Source organism: Labrus mixtus, chromosome 11 (genome assembly GCF_963584025.1).
Source record: "Labrus mixtus chromosome 11, fLabMix1.1, whole genome shotgun sequence".
NCBI lineage: Eukaryota > Metazoa > Chordata > Actinopteri > Labriformes > Labridae > Labrus > Labrus mixtus.
The window spans coordinates 3,454,966-3,473,800 of NC_083622.1; the positions used below are offsets into that span (position 1 = coordinate 3,454,966).

General features: G+C 42.2%; 1 protein-coding gene across 2 annotated transcripts in view; it reads right to left on the bottom strand.

The window, feature by feature from the left end:
* Positions 1-2,658: 2,658 nt before the first annotated feature.
* ano10a (anoctamin 10a) overlaps positions 2,659-18,835 on the bottom strand; it is a 35,621-nt gene continuing 19,444 nt past the window's right edge. The window contains exons 13-15 of one of the 2 annotated variants that reach the window (XM_061049596.1): positions 11,654-11,770; positions 8,963-8,979; positions 2,659-3,596 (exon numbers count right to left, since the gene is read on the bottom strand). In XM_061049596.1, the coding sequence (XP_060905579.1) occupies positions 3,533-3,596; positions 8,963-8,979; positions 11,654-11,770 (198 nt within the window). In that variant the 3' untranslated portion in view covers positions 2,659-3,532. The remainder of the gene's footprint in view (positions 3,597-8,962; positions 8,980-11,653; positions 11,771-18,835) is intronic. The other variant, XM_061049597.1, reaches the window with a different exon arrangement.

Here is an 18,835-nt window from a genome sequence, read left to right on the forward strand (position 1 = left end):
TTTCTAATGAGCTCAACGAGCAGAAACATGTTAAATCTAGGATCAATATTGGAGATTCTTTTGAAAAATGGAGAGGTTACAACGCAGGAGAGGTTACAACGCAGGAAAGGTTTCAAGACCGATGCAGAGCTGGGTAAACACTGAAGCTTCAGTGTCCAAGACATGGCAACCTGTGTGCACATGGACTCTAGAGAGGAGGGGGCGGGGTCAGACAGCTCTCTCCAATGTTTGGAATGTAGACTGTAGTACCCGTTTTAATAACTAGGGGTTACATATTGCTACTTTAACACGAGTCATGCAATTGTAACTGTGATATTTCACATTACAGACTGAGTGGTAGTGATATTTTATTATTCTCTCAAAAGCACTTTAAGATTGTCTAATAACTTAAAAAAAAAAGGTAATTTCCAGCTGGTGTCTTCACTAATATTAGATTTTTTTGAATGTATTTATTTAATAGAGACAATTCAATTTAACATTGTTTGAATACAGAGCATGAAACTGATGTTCTGTATAAAGAGTATACAGCTATTGCTAACGTCCAACTCTTTGGGTAAACAACATTGGATCTCATAAAACCCCATAGCACTATATGAGGATACATTCAAATAAATGAACAACAATATGACAATGAAACATGCTCTAAACTCATTTAAATGACAGATTTAAGACACGATTCAAAAGTGAGTACAGCTCTGGTACCCGGCTTTTCAATCCCTTTAAATTTACAGCCATTTGACTGAGCTGCCACATAAATATTCATGCAGTCATTCAACCTTTCTAGAAGAATCAGTGATGTCATGCCCTCATTTTCAATGATGTTAAGAGAACAACAAAAGAGAAACAAACAGAAAAAGTGCAGAAATGGTGGCAACACAATTAGAAGCTGTTACCTAAAGGATGAGTACTTTAATCAGAGTTTTAAATTGACCCACAGGTAGAAATGTGTGAGGGTCTGAAGTGTTCCATGTGATTGCAGCAGAGGAGTGTTTGGACATGAGTAACTAGGACGAGTTGAGATTTGACTATGAGAGTGGTTTGATGAAGTAGTTATATGGTGGGATGGTGGGATTTTTCCAATCAAGGCTTTATAAATGAATAAAATATTGTTTCCTGCAGCTTTAAGTCCAGCCCAGAGCTGTGTGATAAAACGGTGAGCCGTGTGGCTCGGACACATGAGGCTGGGATCCAGGTCTTTTAAAAGGTGTTGAAACGCAGTCTGTGGTGATTTACAGGTTATACGACACTCTGGGCAGCAGCTCCACAAGCTTGAATCTCTTAGAGTTGATCTTTCTATGAACTGAATTTCCACAAACACTGCAGAGCTTCAACCAGGAACTGAAAGTTGTCTCTTGACACTGTGTAAACATATAAACATTCATTAAAAAAAAACACACAGTGGACACACATTTAATTTCCTTCTATATTTATTTAAGATACAGAGAGCCTCGTTGGTTCCATTCGACTTTATTCTCCAGAACAGTTTCAGTACGATAAGTCATGTAAACACACAGGACTGTTTTTGTAGAGCATATAAAAACAAATATTCTGATAGACTTTTCACTTAAAGGCACGGGGGTCGTAACAGGAGTGCACAGTTTTAACCTCGAGTCAAACTGAAGGAGCTACAGATTATATTACTAGTTATATGATAATACCCTGTGTAGGTCACATGCTATGATAAGACAGCCAAACAGAATCAGCACGTGTCATCGTCTCTGTTCTATAGAAGTGCAGAAAAAAAGTCAGCTGAATACCTCATCGTGAAATTCAATCACATATCAGCACTTTGAAAAACCATTTATCAAGATGTTAATGTCTAAATGTTCCATACCTCTCAGTACCACGTGTTTGAACGTGATGAATTGGGTAATTTCTTAATTTTAATTCAAAAAGATTGCAAGAAAACTCACTTGTGCAATTAATAACAAGTTTCTCTCTTTCTTTGGTGGCAGCTTTTGGTTGAATAAATTACTGAAGATCAGATTTTTATTTAAAGGTCACATATTATACTCATTTTGGACAAATTTAAATAAAGTCTCAGACCTCCACAAAACATGTGTGTGAAGTTTCTTGTTCTAATCCACTCTGATCTTGTATTCGATCATGTCTATAAACCCCTCTATTTCAGCCCTGCTCACAACAGGCTGTTTCAGTGTCTGTACCTTTAAATATGTAAATGAGCTGTGTCTGACCACGCCCCCCTCTCTGGAAGGGCTTCGCTAGCTTGGGCTTTCTTACACCATTCCCAATTTTTTTTTTACGGTGAGAAGGCAGACTCAGAGGGCAGAACTAACACCTAGATGTGGGAGTGTCACCCACCTGGGGGGAGGGGCTACTGCCCTTTGTGATGTCATGAAGGGAAAATCTCCAAAACGGCCTGTTTGAGGCCACATTTTCTGAAAAGTAGAGCAGGGAAAAGACGGAGAGGGTGGACCTTTCTCCCAATTGAGGGGTTTGTAGACCGGCTAGGGACACATATTAGTGTTAGAACAACATGGTGACGTGTATTTGGCGTAATATGTGACCTTTAAAGCTATCGCATTGAGGTTGTTTAGTTTTACAACGCATGGTACTGAAAGCATCAAAGTATTACAATGTTGAAATTCAGGGCCAAACCAAACTGACCTTTCATTACCAAACCAGAAATCAAACTGCTTTATTCAGTGTTCAAACAGTTTTTACTAGCAGGTCTGACTGTTCATGAGAGGCGTATACCTCTGCAGATAGTTAAATAAAAATGGTTTTCAAGGTCAAATATCGGATTGTTTGCTTTTAGTCGTGATTCAAATCAGGTTTCCTAGAGGTGAAATGTTAAGGCCGTCATTTTTCCACACTTGGAGTGCAGAACTGGAGTCAAGCATACAGAATGTGTTGTAATTAAAAGCAGCTTTAGTACTGAAGGATAATCAGCATCATTCATTTTAAGTCAGTTTGAGTCAGTTTGAGTCAGTGTGTTGTTGCATGGAAGCTTTGGAGAGGTACGTTTATGTCGTGCACACCACCATCCTGTGGAGTGAGAACTCAGAACTCGTCATTTTAGGTGAACAAACCTTTACAGTTGCATAATCCCAGACCACCACAGTACTCAAAGAACCCAACCCTAAGTGACTACACAACAAACCCCCTCCATCTACAGTCTCTGATATAACATCTATATTTGGTAAAGTATCGTCGATCATAATTCAGCATTCTTGCGTGACTCTAAAGATCATTTATCCCGTTTAATCCCACCGAGGATCCCCTGAAATAACACTTCATTACAGTACACCTCCTTTAAATACAAACTCAACACACCAGTTATCACAGCCGTGTATCTGACACAGCGGTCCAATCCTAACATCCCAACAGTTTACCGTCGCTTCCCTCTTTAGTGATGCGGGGGAGATATTGCATTTGAACACCATGGACATCAGCCACATAAATCCCCCCCCCCCAAAAAAAAAAAAATAACACGTGGTTTTGCCTTAATACATACATGTGATTGCGTATCAGCACAGGGGTGTAAACAACAAAATGATGTAGCGGTCCGTCAGTATCTGTACAGCTTCCTCTCCTCCTCACTCCTTACTGAGCTCCGAGGCTTCCAGCATTTTCTGAAACACAGAGAGAGACAGAGAGAGAGAGTCATGATTAATTTCACTTTTTGTGTGTGTGTGTGTGTGTGTGTGTGTCACAATGCTGGTTGTTGAGGTGAGCCTTAAGCAGCTCCAACGATCCACCAGAAGCCGGCTGTAAACATGTTGATTTCTCATGTAGAACTGTGAGGTTTAATATGGGATCTAATGGGAGGGTTCATCGGCTTTTGCAGCAATCCTAGACACTCGAGGAACAGAAGTTTTTGCCACTTAATCGTTGGCTCCTTTTTCCACCATCAGAGGTTTTACATTGGCTGCAATCATCCTGCTTTAAAGTTTATCATCGTACTGGAATAAGGCCGGATAGAATCACAACAACGCTCATCTTATCAGAGCTGAAATCCAACAACAACAGCAGAATTGAAAATGTTTATTCATGGCTTCTTAAACCTAGATGATCCAAGAGTCATTTTCTTGTAGTGCTGTGTTTCATTAAACATTTCTGTTTTATTGCTTTCAACAATAACATGATAATAAGAGCACTTTTGGAGTGTGGAAGATTCATTTTTCACTTTTCTCTCTTTCACTGAGAGATTTTCTTTTACCCTCTTATTATTATTTTGAGGTAAACTACACATGTCCGCTATCATACACCTTGTATTTATTGTTTAGTAAACAGTAAACCTCGGTCCTCTCTTTAACTTTGCTCGTTAAATTACGAGGCAAACGCCGCTTCCCTCAGCTCCTTTGGTTTGAAAACAGACTTTCCTGTAAGTGAGGACCAGAGCCAGAATAATCTGGGAAGGATAACGTTTTGGAGGTTTCTTCAGATATCTAAAGAGTACGTTTACCCTGACGTTTTGTTTAGCTCTGCTTTTCTGAAAATGAGCTAAATGACATGATGACAAAGCACCTCGTCTGCAGAGATGTAGAACTTCGCTTCAGTGCAGGCACCTCCAGCCGGTCTCTCCTTTTAAGGAGCCGTGCTGACTGGCATCTCCTGTGGCTAATATACTTACTGTTGACAAGTTCCTTTTCAAACCCTACTTCAAAACTACCAACCTATCAAAGCATTGCTGGTGCTGTCTTTAGATTCAGTTCACAGCTAAGACCTGCAGTAGGTAAACATGGTTCGTTAGTCAAAGGCTGTACAATCTTCTCCTGAAGATACCACAGAGGCGAACAGCTCCTCTCTGGCTGTGTGTTACCCGTTCTGTGTGTCTCTTACTGTTTCCTAAAAGGACATGAAGTCCTGAGCTGAATCTGCACAGACGGTGTTCATTGTGTGAGAAGAGGCTCTGGACAGTCTCTAGTCGGGGACTGAGGAGGACAGGGACAAGAAGCAGGCAGGTATTGTTTGTAGGTCTCTCTGCTGACAGCACGCGGCTCGGAGAGGATCATGGGTCATCAGGAGCACGACGGCACAGCTCAACGCCTTGGATGCGGGCGGGAGTTACTGTGTAAGCAAAAACATGATCCTGAAACCCAGATCAGATCTTTTCACAGCTGTCAAAACAGCAGAGCTGTGTGCACTGGGATTTTTCCACAAGGTCAGACAGGAGCAAAGAGTGTGTGTGTGTGTGTGTGTGTGTGTGTGTGTGTGTGTGTGTGTGTGTGTGTGTGTGTGTGTGTGTGTGTGTCTCTACACAGCGTGCTCTCTGTGTGTTCACCATGCTGCTCTCTGGTTAATAAATGACAGCAGACGACTTTGAAGACGCCCCTCCTCCCTGGATGCTGATCTTGGCAGAGTCACTTTTTAATCAATTAGTTCCTTCATGCTTCTGGCAAAGCAGGCAAATTGGAAGTTATTTAAGTTTCTGATCTGCAGACTGATTCAGAGGGGGGGGGGTTGTGCTGATGCAGCTTTTTCAGCTTCAGAGCGGACTCTTCAGGGGGCAGCAGAGGGGCTACACACAAACCCCACTCCCCCCAGGAACACAAGGGGGCAATTAATTTATTTCAACTGGAGGCAGAAGGATGGGAAACATCCTCCAGAGCAGAATCCAGAGAATTAATGAGTTTAAATGTCAAGACGGTTAACACGAGAGAGAAAAAAGAAGATGCAAAGACGCAAGAAAAGAGACGGACCAATTAGAGATCTCACCCCGCTGTCCTCAGAGGCTCGTCTCTGGAGTCCACAAAGTTTGACATTCAGACTTTATGCAGCTCTGTAGTCACAACAGACTTCATATAAAGCATGGACGTAGTCTCAGTCATGTCACCCAGTTCACTTCTGAAGAGCCCAACAATGGGTGACATATTGGAAATAAAATCTCCAATTCAAATTTGATCAATCCAAAAACATGCAGAGAGTTGGAGCTGAGGTCGACTTAAAGCCTCGTGGCAAACAGCTGCAATACACCCGCTTATAGTCAGATCAGTCCTTCTAATTACTTCTCAGAATTCACTCCACACACTCCATGCGCCGCGGTCTGTAACTACGCCTACGCCGCCCACTACCACTCTGATCACTGCTCCTGTTTCCACGGCGAGCGCCGCGGTCCATATCCAGAGCGTGCCAGCAGAGCCACTCTGCTCAGTTTCAAAGACGCTGCGAGTCGATTTTTCGGCGGCGCCCGCTAGACGCACGGGTCAAGCTGAATGGAACAGAACTTGAAGTCAATGAAACGCACAGTGTCCCTATATTGTGTTTTATTTTGAAATTGACCGGAATGATGATCGTATTTTACATCACTTCATCAAAAATTACGTCACAACAGGCACCAAGTGAGCAACAAATCAACCTCAGAAAAAAAAGGCAACATTTTGTTTACATGTTTTTCCTCTTTGTTCCCGCGTGGTCTCGTAGTTCTCATGTGATATGGATATTTTGCTCCGCTCTTGGTTGTAAATAAACCTTCCAGAGAGTGGTGTATGATGATTGTACATCCTATTGAGACACATATTGTAATTAGTTATATTGGGCTACATACATCAAAATGGATTTGTCAGCCTCCCCTGCCCCCCCCCCCCCCCCCCCCTCAAACAGCCCTGTTAGGAAAAAAAGTCCTTCGCTGTCAAGGTGCCAGAACAGAGATCTAAGTTCTGAAAACTTGTCTGATCTGCTCAAATACCAAAACCTTTTATACATCCTTAAACACAGAACATCAGCTAGACACAAAGAAGACTTAACTGTGACAATCTTTTCCTGCTAGCAACGTTTAGAGAAGAAATCCATCACTCTTATGATGCTGATTTATGTATCTGTATAGTTTCCTGTGTTAACGACAATGCCCTTCTTTTCTTTTCCATGCGTTGGGGTGACCTCTGAAAGTTCTCATCTGTTCTTCTGTTTCCCCCGTCTGATGAAGTCAGTGTTACGGTATGAAGTGAATTTGTGCTGTTGTGCTGTGACTGATCTGATCAGATGGCTCTGCAGGGGAAGGAAGGGGACTTGTAAGCTGCACGAGTTCAGCCAAGAAGGTCACCTGTCCGTCTGATCGAGTGTCTCCTGAGGGAAACGTGAGATCTCTGCACAAGTTTCCCCCTCTCACCATTTTAATCCTGCACACTCTGCTGCGACCGCCTGTGTCTGCATGTTGGTGCAGATTTCATTCAGCTACATTCATATTCTCTCGAGCACCGCAGGGGGGGTAAAGGGCAACTTGTTGAATTTCAATCAAACACTTCTGACTAATTCACAAACGTAATTAAGCGATGATAACACACAGCATCGTTACATAGGTGGTTCTTTACCTTATGCACGTTAAACAGCTCTCCTGGCTGAATCCATCACCCCTCTGTTTCAGTCAACCTGCTGAACTTTTAAGTATTTAAGGATCTAATTGACTAATATCTACATGAATGTTTTGAAATATCTCCAGAAACTTCAACTGTAGCTGTAGTAAAGACCACAAAGGCTGAGTTTGTTTGTGTTAATTGGTGGTTTTCACATATGCACAAAACTACAACGCTACCCTGAAATGTTCCTGCCAGCCCCCTAGTGAAGTTGACACATTAAGTTAAGGTCAACAATGTAAGAACGCAGTAATAAATACTCAGGAAAATTTGCATTTATATCCTATTTTTTAGAGAAACATTAAGAAGTCCATCAGCTATCTACACCGCTGTTTCCCGTTCGGGGTCGTGGTTGGCTGGAGCCGATCCCAGCTGCCACTGGGTGAGGGGCAGGACACACCCTGGACTGTTTGCCAGTCAATCACAGGGCCAAGGTGTTTGTGAAAACGGGCTAATGTTTGACTTCAGTGATGGTCAAATGGTTAGTTCTGATGCACCAAAATACTTGTGTAACTAACTCATCAAGGCAACAGTAAAAAGGAAACTGAAGAGTTACGCATGGTTCATGGTTGTCATCAATGGAGTCTGGTGGACAATGGAATTTTAGTATATAGAGGGCGCCGGATAGCCTAGCGGTTTTGTCGCACGCCTCATGTATAGAGGTTATGATCCTAGTCACAGCGGATGTGAGTCCGATCTTGGCCCTTTGTCGCATGTCATCCCCGTACTCATACTCTCCCAACGGTTCCCTTCTCTCTTCAGCTGTCCTATCCAAGAAAGGCAAAAATGGCCCAAAGGAACACACACATATATATAAGAAATGTCACTATACAGACCTGTTGACAACATGAATCTTCTGTCTGAGTACGTTCTGCATTATGATGCGTTGTTCCCATGATTGTGGGGAAATAACGATCGACAAAGAGCCTCAACCTCCTCCCATTGTAAACCGAGTTACATTAGCACAGACGATCGAAGGTAGTTCTGTCAGGCCAACTCCAACAAAAGCCTCTTCAGATTGCAATTCTGAAACGCAGTCTTTGCACGTTCCTATTGATCCTGCAAGGGTGTAGAAGTGGTGTCTTGGTCTGTTAATTCACATTGCGTCACGGCATTGAGGAAGCACAACCTGTAGAGAAACAGCGGGAACTCCAAACACACACACACTTATGCATGCACACACACACACACACACACACACACACACACACACACACAGCGCTGTTCTCCCCTGCTGGCTCCGCTGATCCCATCTTGCCCCTGTAACGCCTATGTTACTACATTGGATGCCGCCACAGAAGTGGGATCACGTAGTCCCCCCCATTACGCCTCTGTGACTTCCAGAGTGCAGGCCAGACGTCACAGGGGACGTACACATCGCTCCTTGAAAAGGCAGTTTGAATCAGGCCAGAGCTTAGCTTTGCAGAACAATCCCTGTGTCGTTGATGGTTAAGTTTTAGATCATGCTGATGGTTAAATCCCGAAGGAACTTGTCCTAATCTCGGTTATGACAGTTGACAAAAAGGGGTCCCTAACTTTCAAAATGAAGCCATGTTAGATTAGAGATCAAACCAACAGAGTTAGGGTAAAAGATGAGGTGTCAACTTTTGAATGATTTGCACTCCAGTGTCCAAAGAGCTACTCACCCTCCTCGGTGCTCTCTCTGCAGAACCAAGAGACCACAGAACAACACTGATCAAACCAAACAACACTGGCTGTTCAAAGAGAGAGAGAGCTAAAGCAGGCAGCAGGGTTTCATCACGTCTGAAAATGAACACCATCAGCTGACTGTATGCAAGCTGCAGTTTGTCACATATATCGATGTAAACATTGCAGGGTCTTTTGGTGGAAGGAGAAACTGTAATGTAATGTTTCCTCAAAATGTCCACATACTGTGCAGCAATAGAAGTCTGACAACAACAAAAAAAAAAAGAAAGAGCACGAGAGACAAATGATGAACTGAAAGCCCAACAGCTCATCAGAGAAGCACTCAGGCCCGTCAGCCCACATCAAACAAATGGCTGCGGTGCTGAGAGAGCTAATGCTTTACTGTGGAGCCATATCAATACTATTAACATAACGCACACCATTTATCTTCTGCAAAGTGGTCTGGGACGGACATCAAGAGCTCACTCTCGATGCTAAATGGGAAGCTATGGAAAAGCATAAGTAATGGCCACATACATGAGATCTGCCCTCTGTGTACATTGTGTGGGGAGGATGGTAGTTTGGAGAGTTACAGCATCAACAAGCCCACAAGTTGTGTGTACATACATGCATATATGAATGTTTGTTTGTGTGAGAGTGAGAGTGAGAGATACTATATGTCATAATGTTTGAGAAAATCGTCAAAATAAATTCCTAATAAAACTGTAAAATCCATTTCATGACATCATCTAGGGCTGGATTTGAATCTCCCAAGTTGGGAAGATGATTTGACTCATTAAAGACATTTAGGAAAAACCTTATTAACCAAGTAAAAACTATTACGTGTAACATTCTACAGCCAATGGAATCGACAGCCACTATTTAGTATTTATTGTTGCATCATTTCCTGAGTGTCCCGGATTGTTTGGAGATGGTAACTTTGGTAACCCCTAGCAACCCAAACAGCATTTAAATGCAAAGATGTGGCAAAGCAATGAGGTAAAAAATATATTTAAACTAGCAAGAAGCTCCATTTTATATAAAATATAAATGTGAAACTTTATGGATGTTGTGCCAGAGCTGCAGGACATTGGCTATAATGTGAATAAAAACAGAGTGTGATGATTTGAAAAACATTGAAACCCAGTACTATGATGTAGTACATAAAACAAGTCTGAGCCTCTGAGTGAAACATTAACAAGCTGGAGGAAGCGCCGTCCCGTCCACGTGAACACAGAGCTAAGAAAAGTTAACCTAGAGGGAGTTTGACTGAAAGGTCCCATATTCTGCTTTTTCTGGTTTTATATGCTCTTTAGTGTGTTTTCCATGTGTCCTGTGCATGTTTAGGCACATCTATGTGCAAAAACTCAAAGTCCGCAGAAACGCGGCTTCTCCTACCTCCTCCTGTTAGCTGTAGCATTAGCTGCATGTAACGCTCGGTTCTAGCCCCCCTCGAAAAAAATGTGTCAGTGCGGCGTCATTGTCAGTGTGAGATCACTGATCTAAGCCCATTGGCTCGTTGTGGCAAGCCCTGAAGCTCATGTTGAAATTTCCGAGACACGTGCTGAGCAACTGACCAATAACGACAGAGCGGATCGGCAGACCAATCAGAGCAGACTTGGCCCACGTGGGGTCTAACAGTGGGGGCTCAGCAGAGTGCAGCTGACGGACTCAGAGCGTAGAGGGAGCAAGGAGGAGCAGTACATGAAAACAGACACTTTTTTCGGACTTTAGCTATTGTGAACGTACAAAAGTAGGTACATAGATTAAATATACCAACCCCAAAAAGGGCAGAATATGGGCTCTTTAACTCTTTTTAAGAAGTCATAACTTCATTCACTCCTTGCATGGGGTATATTTGAGTCTAGAGCTAATAGTCAGAATTAATGCTTTTAATTCAAAAAAGCACAAAGACGTGCACATAAACCATGTGTGCACAAAGCAGTTCGTTTATACTACAAAGGCCAGACTACTAACTTTTGAAAACTGCACCGCCTCCATCGTCTTGGAAACTGGAAATATGCAGTTCCTCTGAAAACGGAGACATTTTGTGTTTCAAGTCAATAGCCGTTGACTACAACAATGGCAGACTCCCAAGATCTGTCTGAGAAAATGCCGAAGGACTTAACTCTGAGTCGACAATTTCTTAAAAGTTTCTCGCTCTGTAGTTCAGGGTCACTATGAGTAGTAACCCCCACCTCATCATCCGTACACACAAACGTTTGTGTGTTTGTCATTTTTCTATGTTTACACCTCAACGCTATGTAGAAGGAAGTGTGCATGAGTGTGTTGTTTCATTACAAAGTCACACTGCCAACTACTGGCCTGGCATGTATACTACAGCGTCTAGTTGTTGGTTTCATAATGTTGTCGTCTGAATGCGGAGCTTTTTTGAAAAATACAAACCAAAAAAGAACATTTTCAGTGGATTGTGTTGGTGTTAATGTGGTCTAAATAAGAGTTAACCTTTGTGATACCTCAAAGTTAAAGATGCCCAATAAAGTGTCCTTTTATCAGAATATGTGAACGGACTGTAAACATGAGCAGTCTGCATTATTTTCTGATTTTCTGATTGTCCTGTTGTTGTAGCTGTTGTTTGTGCTGTTACCACTATTTTGTTGAGCTAAAAAGAAAAAAAAAGGGTTGGTTGAATCTTGGCTCCACCCATAGAATGAAAAAATGTGTTTTACCCTCTTCTTGAGCGCCTCCAACGATTCGTACTCCAGGCGTGCCAGTTGGATCTGGATGTGTTTGGGAACATCTGGGATGAGGAAGGCCAGGATGAACTTGACGGCCAACAGAGTATGCTGAAATCACACAACAAACACACGAAACAAAAACAAGAACAGGGATTAAATCCTTCATATGAAGTTTGAATCTTTTTTCTTTGAAAACGTGGAATGGGGAAGATGCAGTGGAGTGGGGGTGGGGGTCTCAGACAACAGGACACAACATAAATAGAACCACTTGGAAGTGCCAGACAAAAGCAACTGAGTCAGAGGCTATGATGACAGTTTTTGCCTGCATGCAGTATCATTGAAGGGTAGAGAAGAACACACTGGCATGAAGAAAAACTGAGGAAGCAGTTTTATTATGTGGGGAAACACTACGGGTAAAGTCTGGTGAATAAACCATTCATTAGTGTTCACACATTCAGTTGACCCCAAAACTTTCAGGAACTCAGAGCTCAGGTCGAACAGACGACCTGCACACATCAGGGTGTTTTATTCCCCCCATGAAGATGATGGAACACATTCACATGCATGTATGCAGAGCTCACACATACACAAACATATGAACCCACACAAACACACTTACAAATGGCCTGCCATGCACACACACACACACACACACACACACACACACACACACACACACACCTGTGCCAGTCCATCTGGAGGACGGCCAACTGCCATCCACTCCTTTGATTCAGTACCTTTTCCTCATCATAGTAATTGAGTCTGGGGTATGCTAGATGGATGGAACAAATGGTGTGAGGGCACGCTGCTCCATAGAAATGAGCTTCAGGCTTATTGAACTAACTCATTTGGGTAAGATGAATTATAACAACGTTCAAGTGGTAATAGGTCAAATATATGTCTATAATAATATATGTTATTATTAGCTCCCATCTAAAATGGTCATCGTAAACTACATCCACACTGTAACATGTATGAATAAAAAAACTGAGTTTTAAAGTAATTTATTCCTGGTTTCCACTGCAGCGTTTTACAGCCAATAAAAGTGAGACACTGGTCAGTTATTGACCTTGTTTCAGTTTCAGAACTTCAGTGTGTAGAGCAGAGATGGACGGTGATGTGCACACTCACATTCAGCGGCTCACGGGGTCTTACTGGTCACAATGTGAGTTTTTTTCTTATTCTTTGTATTACCTTAGATTTCTTTATTTAAACAAAAAAGAAAGTACATCAACCTTAACAAAGTCACCCATTGGTTTCTGAAGCTTCTGACTTTTGAAGCCACTCAATGCGGTCGCCATATTGGAAATGCTGTCCCAAACTCACTTTCAACCTATTTACCCTTTTCAGCTGCCATTATAACACCTGCTTTTTGCAACCAACCCGCCTCTGCTCTACAGCTGCCGACGTCAGATATCCCACCAAAAAGTATCGCAATTCATTTTTTAGAGTACCGATGTGAACCTGGATACCTTTGAACTGAATCTTTACATCCCTACTTCTCAATTTCTGCCTGTTTTTTGAGACAAGTTTCAATCTTAAAATCACAAAAAGTGCCTAACCTTTTTTTTCATACAGATTTTTTTAAGTTTCACACTCAGGAGAAAGTTACATTTAACTAAAGTAGTTTATTATTTGCTCGGATACAAAGAAAAGAGTGGGGGAAAAAAATAGGTCAAGGTCCTACAATTTAAAACACCAGAGCTCTCCTTTAAAGAAGCACCAAGAAAAAAACATTTTCATTCCCTTCAGGACAGAAGCTCCTCCTAATTAAAAAGCTAAGAAATCTCCGATCTTCGTGACATATTGATTGAAAGTGCACAATAAACTCGCCAGCCCTTAGTTGATTGCTAATGCAATTCTCGGATCATTTATATTTCTGAGTGTTGGCCAGCACAAGGTTAGACTGAGAGAGAGAGGACGCCCCGTTAAGACTGGAGGGACAAAGTGACTTCTGGAGTGTTTTTTTTTCTTCTCTTCAAGGTCTCACTATAAATTATTTTCTGGCTGACAAACTGAATGTGATCAAACTTCAAATGCTCGTTGTCTTCATTACACTGAGAGCACCGTGATCTTGACGTATGATGCCCTTCTGTCTGCTGTGTTCAAAATGGTTTTACAACGACGGATGTGACAGGAGTATACTCCTCTGGACAAAAACATCAAGCTTCTAATTGCGGCAAAAGTTAACCATCCCAAATGTTATTTCAGACATTGTAACAGGAATAATGACCCAACTGGTGTCCTTACCTCAAGACCATTTCCTTAAAACATGAGAGCATCAATGATAAGACGAGCACAAATCAAGAATGATGCTGCTGCAACACACTATTCAGTATTCAGCTCTTAATGCTGTTACCATAGCACCCCTTCACTGTTAATTGGGAAATTAGCATGTCAGTCCAACTGATGAGGAACTGCTAATTCGGCCTTTTATGTGATTTGACATGAGCAGAATGTTTCATTATAACCGAGACACTCTGCTGCATTTAAAACCTTTGCTTTAAAACTAAGGTCTTCACTTTACATCACAATACTGATCACACAGCTGATCTGAGTAACTGCAAACCAGCGTGTCAGGTTGAAAGCAACCGGCGACCTCGGACGTAGAAAAGTGAAACCGACGCAGAAGAGCCAAAAGTTTACAGTTCCCTGAGTGTCCACTTGAGACTGGCTGCAAAAGATGGACAATCCCCATTATCGAGAATTTTAAACGCAGTCTTAAAACTCATTTATTCAGTCTGGCTTTTATATAGTGTTTCATATCAATTCAAATCTTAACATTACTGTATTGTCTTTTTATCCTACTACAATTTTAAATATTTTCCTCTTATATAATTATTTTAATATCTTGTTGCTTTTATGTGTCGTATTTTATCGTATTTTATTTTTATACATATATTTTATTTTTAATTCTTATTGGTGTGCATTAGTCTCAATGATTTTATAAACTACTTTTCGTCAATAACTTTTCTGCACTCTTGTAAAGCACTTTGAACTGCAATTTAATTTGTCTGAAAGGTGCTTTATAAATAACGTTTGATTGATTGATTGATTGATTGATTGATTATGTCCAATGTCTAAATGACCATTTTAAAATAAAAGATAAATATGTTTACAGCCTGGTTCCAGAAAAAAAGGTTATTAATAGCTCATTCATTTATTGGTTAAACTGTGCAAGGGGTTAATAACTTGTCAGTTTTGATTTCATTAAGTTGAAGAGTTATGCATCATCGGACATGGCTGAGTTGACTGACAGGCCGACGTCTCGTAGCTGCCATCTTTGTGCTTCACAACAGTACTTCATAAACCAATGGGGGGGCGTTACTGAGACTACCGCCATGTTTTATACATTCAATGGTTTAAAGATGGCAGCTATCTGACAGTTAAAGGCAGGGTTGGTCATTTATCGACAACTAGCATGATTTTGAAAGTAGCATTCCCTTCAGTGCTCCGTCTGCACCCTATACCTCCCCTCTGAACTCCCTGAAAGCCACGCCCCCTCACTTACATGGCACAAGCGCCATTGGTCCAGAAGCGAACCTCAGCTTATCGCTCGCATTGTGTCGAAACTACGTCGTCTCATGTCTCATTCAGCGTCATGGAAGACACACTTGAGTGTGAGCTAGTGAATAAACGAGCAGGGAGACAGGGAGGCGTCTGATTGGTTCATCGGATTGGTACCTCGTGGCAGACATTGGTCAAAGTTTTTACAGGCTTACAAACTGCTACAGATGATGGATTTATTTGTTCCTTTTTCAGAGAACATGAGTTATTAATTTCTGTCAGGACTTAAAGACAACTTCAACCAAAATCTTAAAAAGTGAATCTGGAGGAAATGACCAACCCTGCCTTTAAGTTCACTGGGCCTACTTTCGGAGAGGAAGGGGTTTATATTTCTCTAATCTCCGTGGGCCCTCCCCATGTTTCTGGGAACCCAAGAGCTTTCCCTTCGCTCCCACTTTTTGGGCGGCCTTGCACATTGGAGAAACACACAATTTTACAAATCCACATGGTAGCAGGCTGCTTAAGTACAGCTCCACTAACAGATAATAAATACTGAAATTAAACGGTATTATGATGCGTCTGATTTTCACAGGATTAGGGCGCAAAAGCTGCGAATCGTTTTTTTGTGAATCATGCCCGGAAAATTGTCAATCATCTACTGCGCGGTTTCTCTCAGCTCTACTGATCAGTTTTCAAAATCAGCACTTCTGTTTTCTTCAACACCTTTTTTTTTTGTCTGGCCCACAATTTTGCTTGGTTCAGTGTCAGCACTTTCATTAACCTCATTCATAGGAGCACCAGGCCCGTCTCAACAAAGACACCAGCTGGTGAAGCGAATGGTACTTTTCATCTTTGTTCGTTGTGTCATTTTTTTTTACATCCTTTTGATTTAATTTTACATTCTTTATTAATCCCTGAGGGAAATTCTGGTTTTACACTCTGTTGTTCAGGGACATGAATCACACCCATGCACAAACAGGACATGGACATGCATTAGTGGAGAGATGTCAGAGTGGGGCTGCTACAAAGGGAGCACACCAGAGCTTTTGGGGCCTTCAGCGCCTTGCTCAAGGGCACTTCGACACTTCGGGACCTGACGCCTCTCCAGCTATCTGACCGCACTATTATGTAGTGGTTTTAAACACAAGACAATATAAAACCCTGCCGACCATTTAAAAATCTTTAGTATATTTGAGAATCAGTCAAATGAATATTGTGTCAAGCTATGATGTGTCTGTGTTGTGTTTACGGGGTAACAGAATGTGTCTTTATAAGGGTCAAATAGCCTGAAACACTGATGAAAATAATCTTAATAATAATAATAGTCCTGAAAAGACGTAGATATTTTCAGGAGTGCACATGTGAAAACTTAAGACTTGTGTCATGTGCAGATCTTAAGATGTTTGGATGGACAAACGAGAATGAGAAATACTGCTTTGTGTTTTTAAGACTGGTCAACAAATTGTCTCTAAAAGATGAAATGTTACCACACAGACAACAAATGCATCATTCAGCTCAGGACCTGTGTTGTTCAGGGTTTATCAAATGGAAAAACACTCTTTCCTTACAATTCATCCACAATCAAACAGACAAATCCCTCACTGCGCTGCGTTTGCTGTAAGGCGCGTGATGATGCCCGCGTTCATTTTGGGGCTGTGTGAGCAGATCCCGTTCAACGTGCCTGCTCTGTTGTTCTGCCGTAATGAAATAGAGTAGATTATAGCAGACAGACCCCCGTGACTCTGAAAGAAAGTCTCTGTCTGTTTCTGCAGCAGGCTGGCCAGTTGCCTGGTTACTGCTCACTGATGTGTGTAAGCCCTGTACAGTAATTACCCAGGTATCATAGCACCGCTGCTGGAAAGTGACGAGGCGCTGCCCTCCCTCTCTCTCCCGCCCGCCCGCCCGCCACAACCCCAACCCCGTATCCGAGATAAGAAGAGGGGCAGAGTGATTTGATTAAAACATTCAACTATTTGAATCGGCTTTCTCTCTTTAAATAATTGAGATTAAAACAACTGCAGATATTAAGACTGAAGTTTGGTGACATGTGTTTCTCCTGAAGCCCCCCCCCCAACACTAACAGAGTCAGAGTTAGGGGTTCGATTCCCAGCGGAGGAGCCTGGACTTTAATATGCATGCACTCGCTAGGCTATTAAAGGCTTTAGATTGAAAAACAAAAAGATTCCCCTCAGACGGCAATAAAATAGCACGCCGTGTCAATAAGCAACATCTGTGTGTATTGTGTGTCCCCTTTGGCACAGTAAACCTTATACAACGCCGCTCTCATTATTCTCGTTGTCCCCTCTTTTTAAAGCCCTGCTTGCCCTATTCTAGGAAATGTGCAGGATGGCAGCAAGGAGGAACGTGCTCAGATGTACAATCAGCCTGTGACCTGCACTGCTTTTCTCTACGTCTTTCAGTCCACCTTCTGTCTCTGCCTCTCCTCAGTAAGGGTTTTCATGATACCAGAATGTTAAACTTCCATCTGATTCTAGTAAAAAAAAAAAATCCAACAATCTCGATACCAAGGTTACAATATTGAAGTCCAAGGCGTCCAATGCTGGACAATATCTTGTTTTTAATTACCAACAATTACAAGCAAACATAAGCACACATTCTTGATAACACTAATAAGTTGGCACAGTTTTGGTATGATAATTAAGTGTGGAGGCAGGAGGGGGGGGGCTGAGGCATTAAGGAGGAATGTCTGAAAAGAGGATTTTTGATTTGGTCTGGAAATCTGCTCTGAAAGTCATACAGGAAGCCTTTCAGCCTTTTTCATCTCATCTAAAGTCCGGAGAACCAGGTACCCAGAGTGTGTGGTGTTGTCCCTTCAGACAACCACAGATTTTCCTGGGAGACCCTGAGGTCTTGTAGGTTGCTCGGGATTCTTGGTGAGGACGGCTCGCTGCTATGGAACACCCCCCCCCCCCCCCCCCCCTTCCACGGCAGAAGCCCAGGAGGCTTGGCAGCAGAAGTCAGGCTCTCGAGTAGACGGAGCTCCCCCAATCTTCAGCGAGGCGATCTGGCACTACCACCACCCACCGTCTGACGCCCAGACACCACCATCGGACTGTGTCGTCCCCAAAACCATCGCCGTCCTCATAGTGCACGGCCTGCTCCCACCTCCACCTCAGCGGCAAGAAAGTGTGGACAACAGGAACTCGAGGAATAAAAAAAGGAGAAGTCCTTCCTGCATATTATCCCATATGCTCTTTTGTAAAGTGTCTCGAGATAACACTTGATATGAATTGGTGTTTTACAAATAATGATTGATTGATTGATTGATTTAGCACGCAGTAGTATAGAGTCTGTTAAAGTCACCTACAGGAAATACAAATTTGACCAAGGTGATGGATGAGTCTGGGTAGATACAGCAGACGGAGAACAAGGCCTCATCTGTAATGGTGACTGTTTCAGATTAAATCAACTATAAAGACAGAGGTTTTATAAACGCATGAGGGGGAGAGGCATCTGAAGTTTGCAGAAAGGAATATGTCATTAACTGGCCAATAGCCTCTCTATCACGGTACTGTTGACTACAGTATATTTAATTGATCATTTATTTATAGATCCCATGTTATACTCATCTTCAACTTTCATGTTGTCAGGCTGTAAAAACATATATACAGTAGCTTTGCATGATTTGCAGCTCAAAAAACTCAT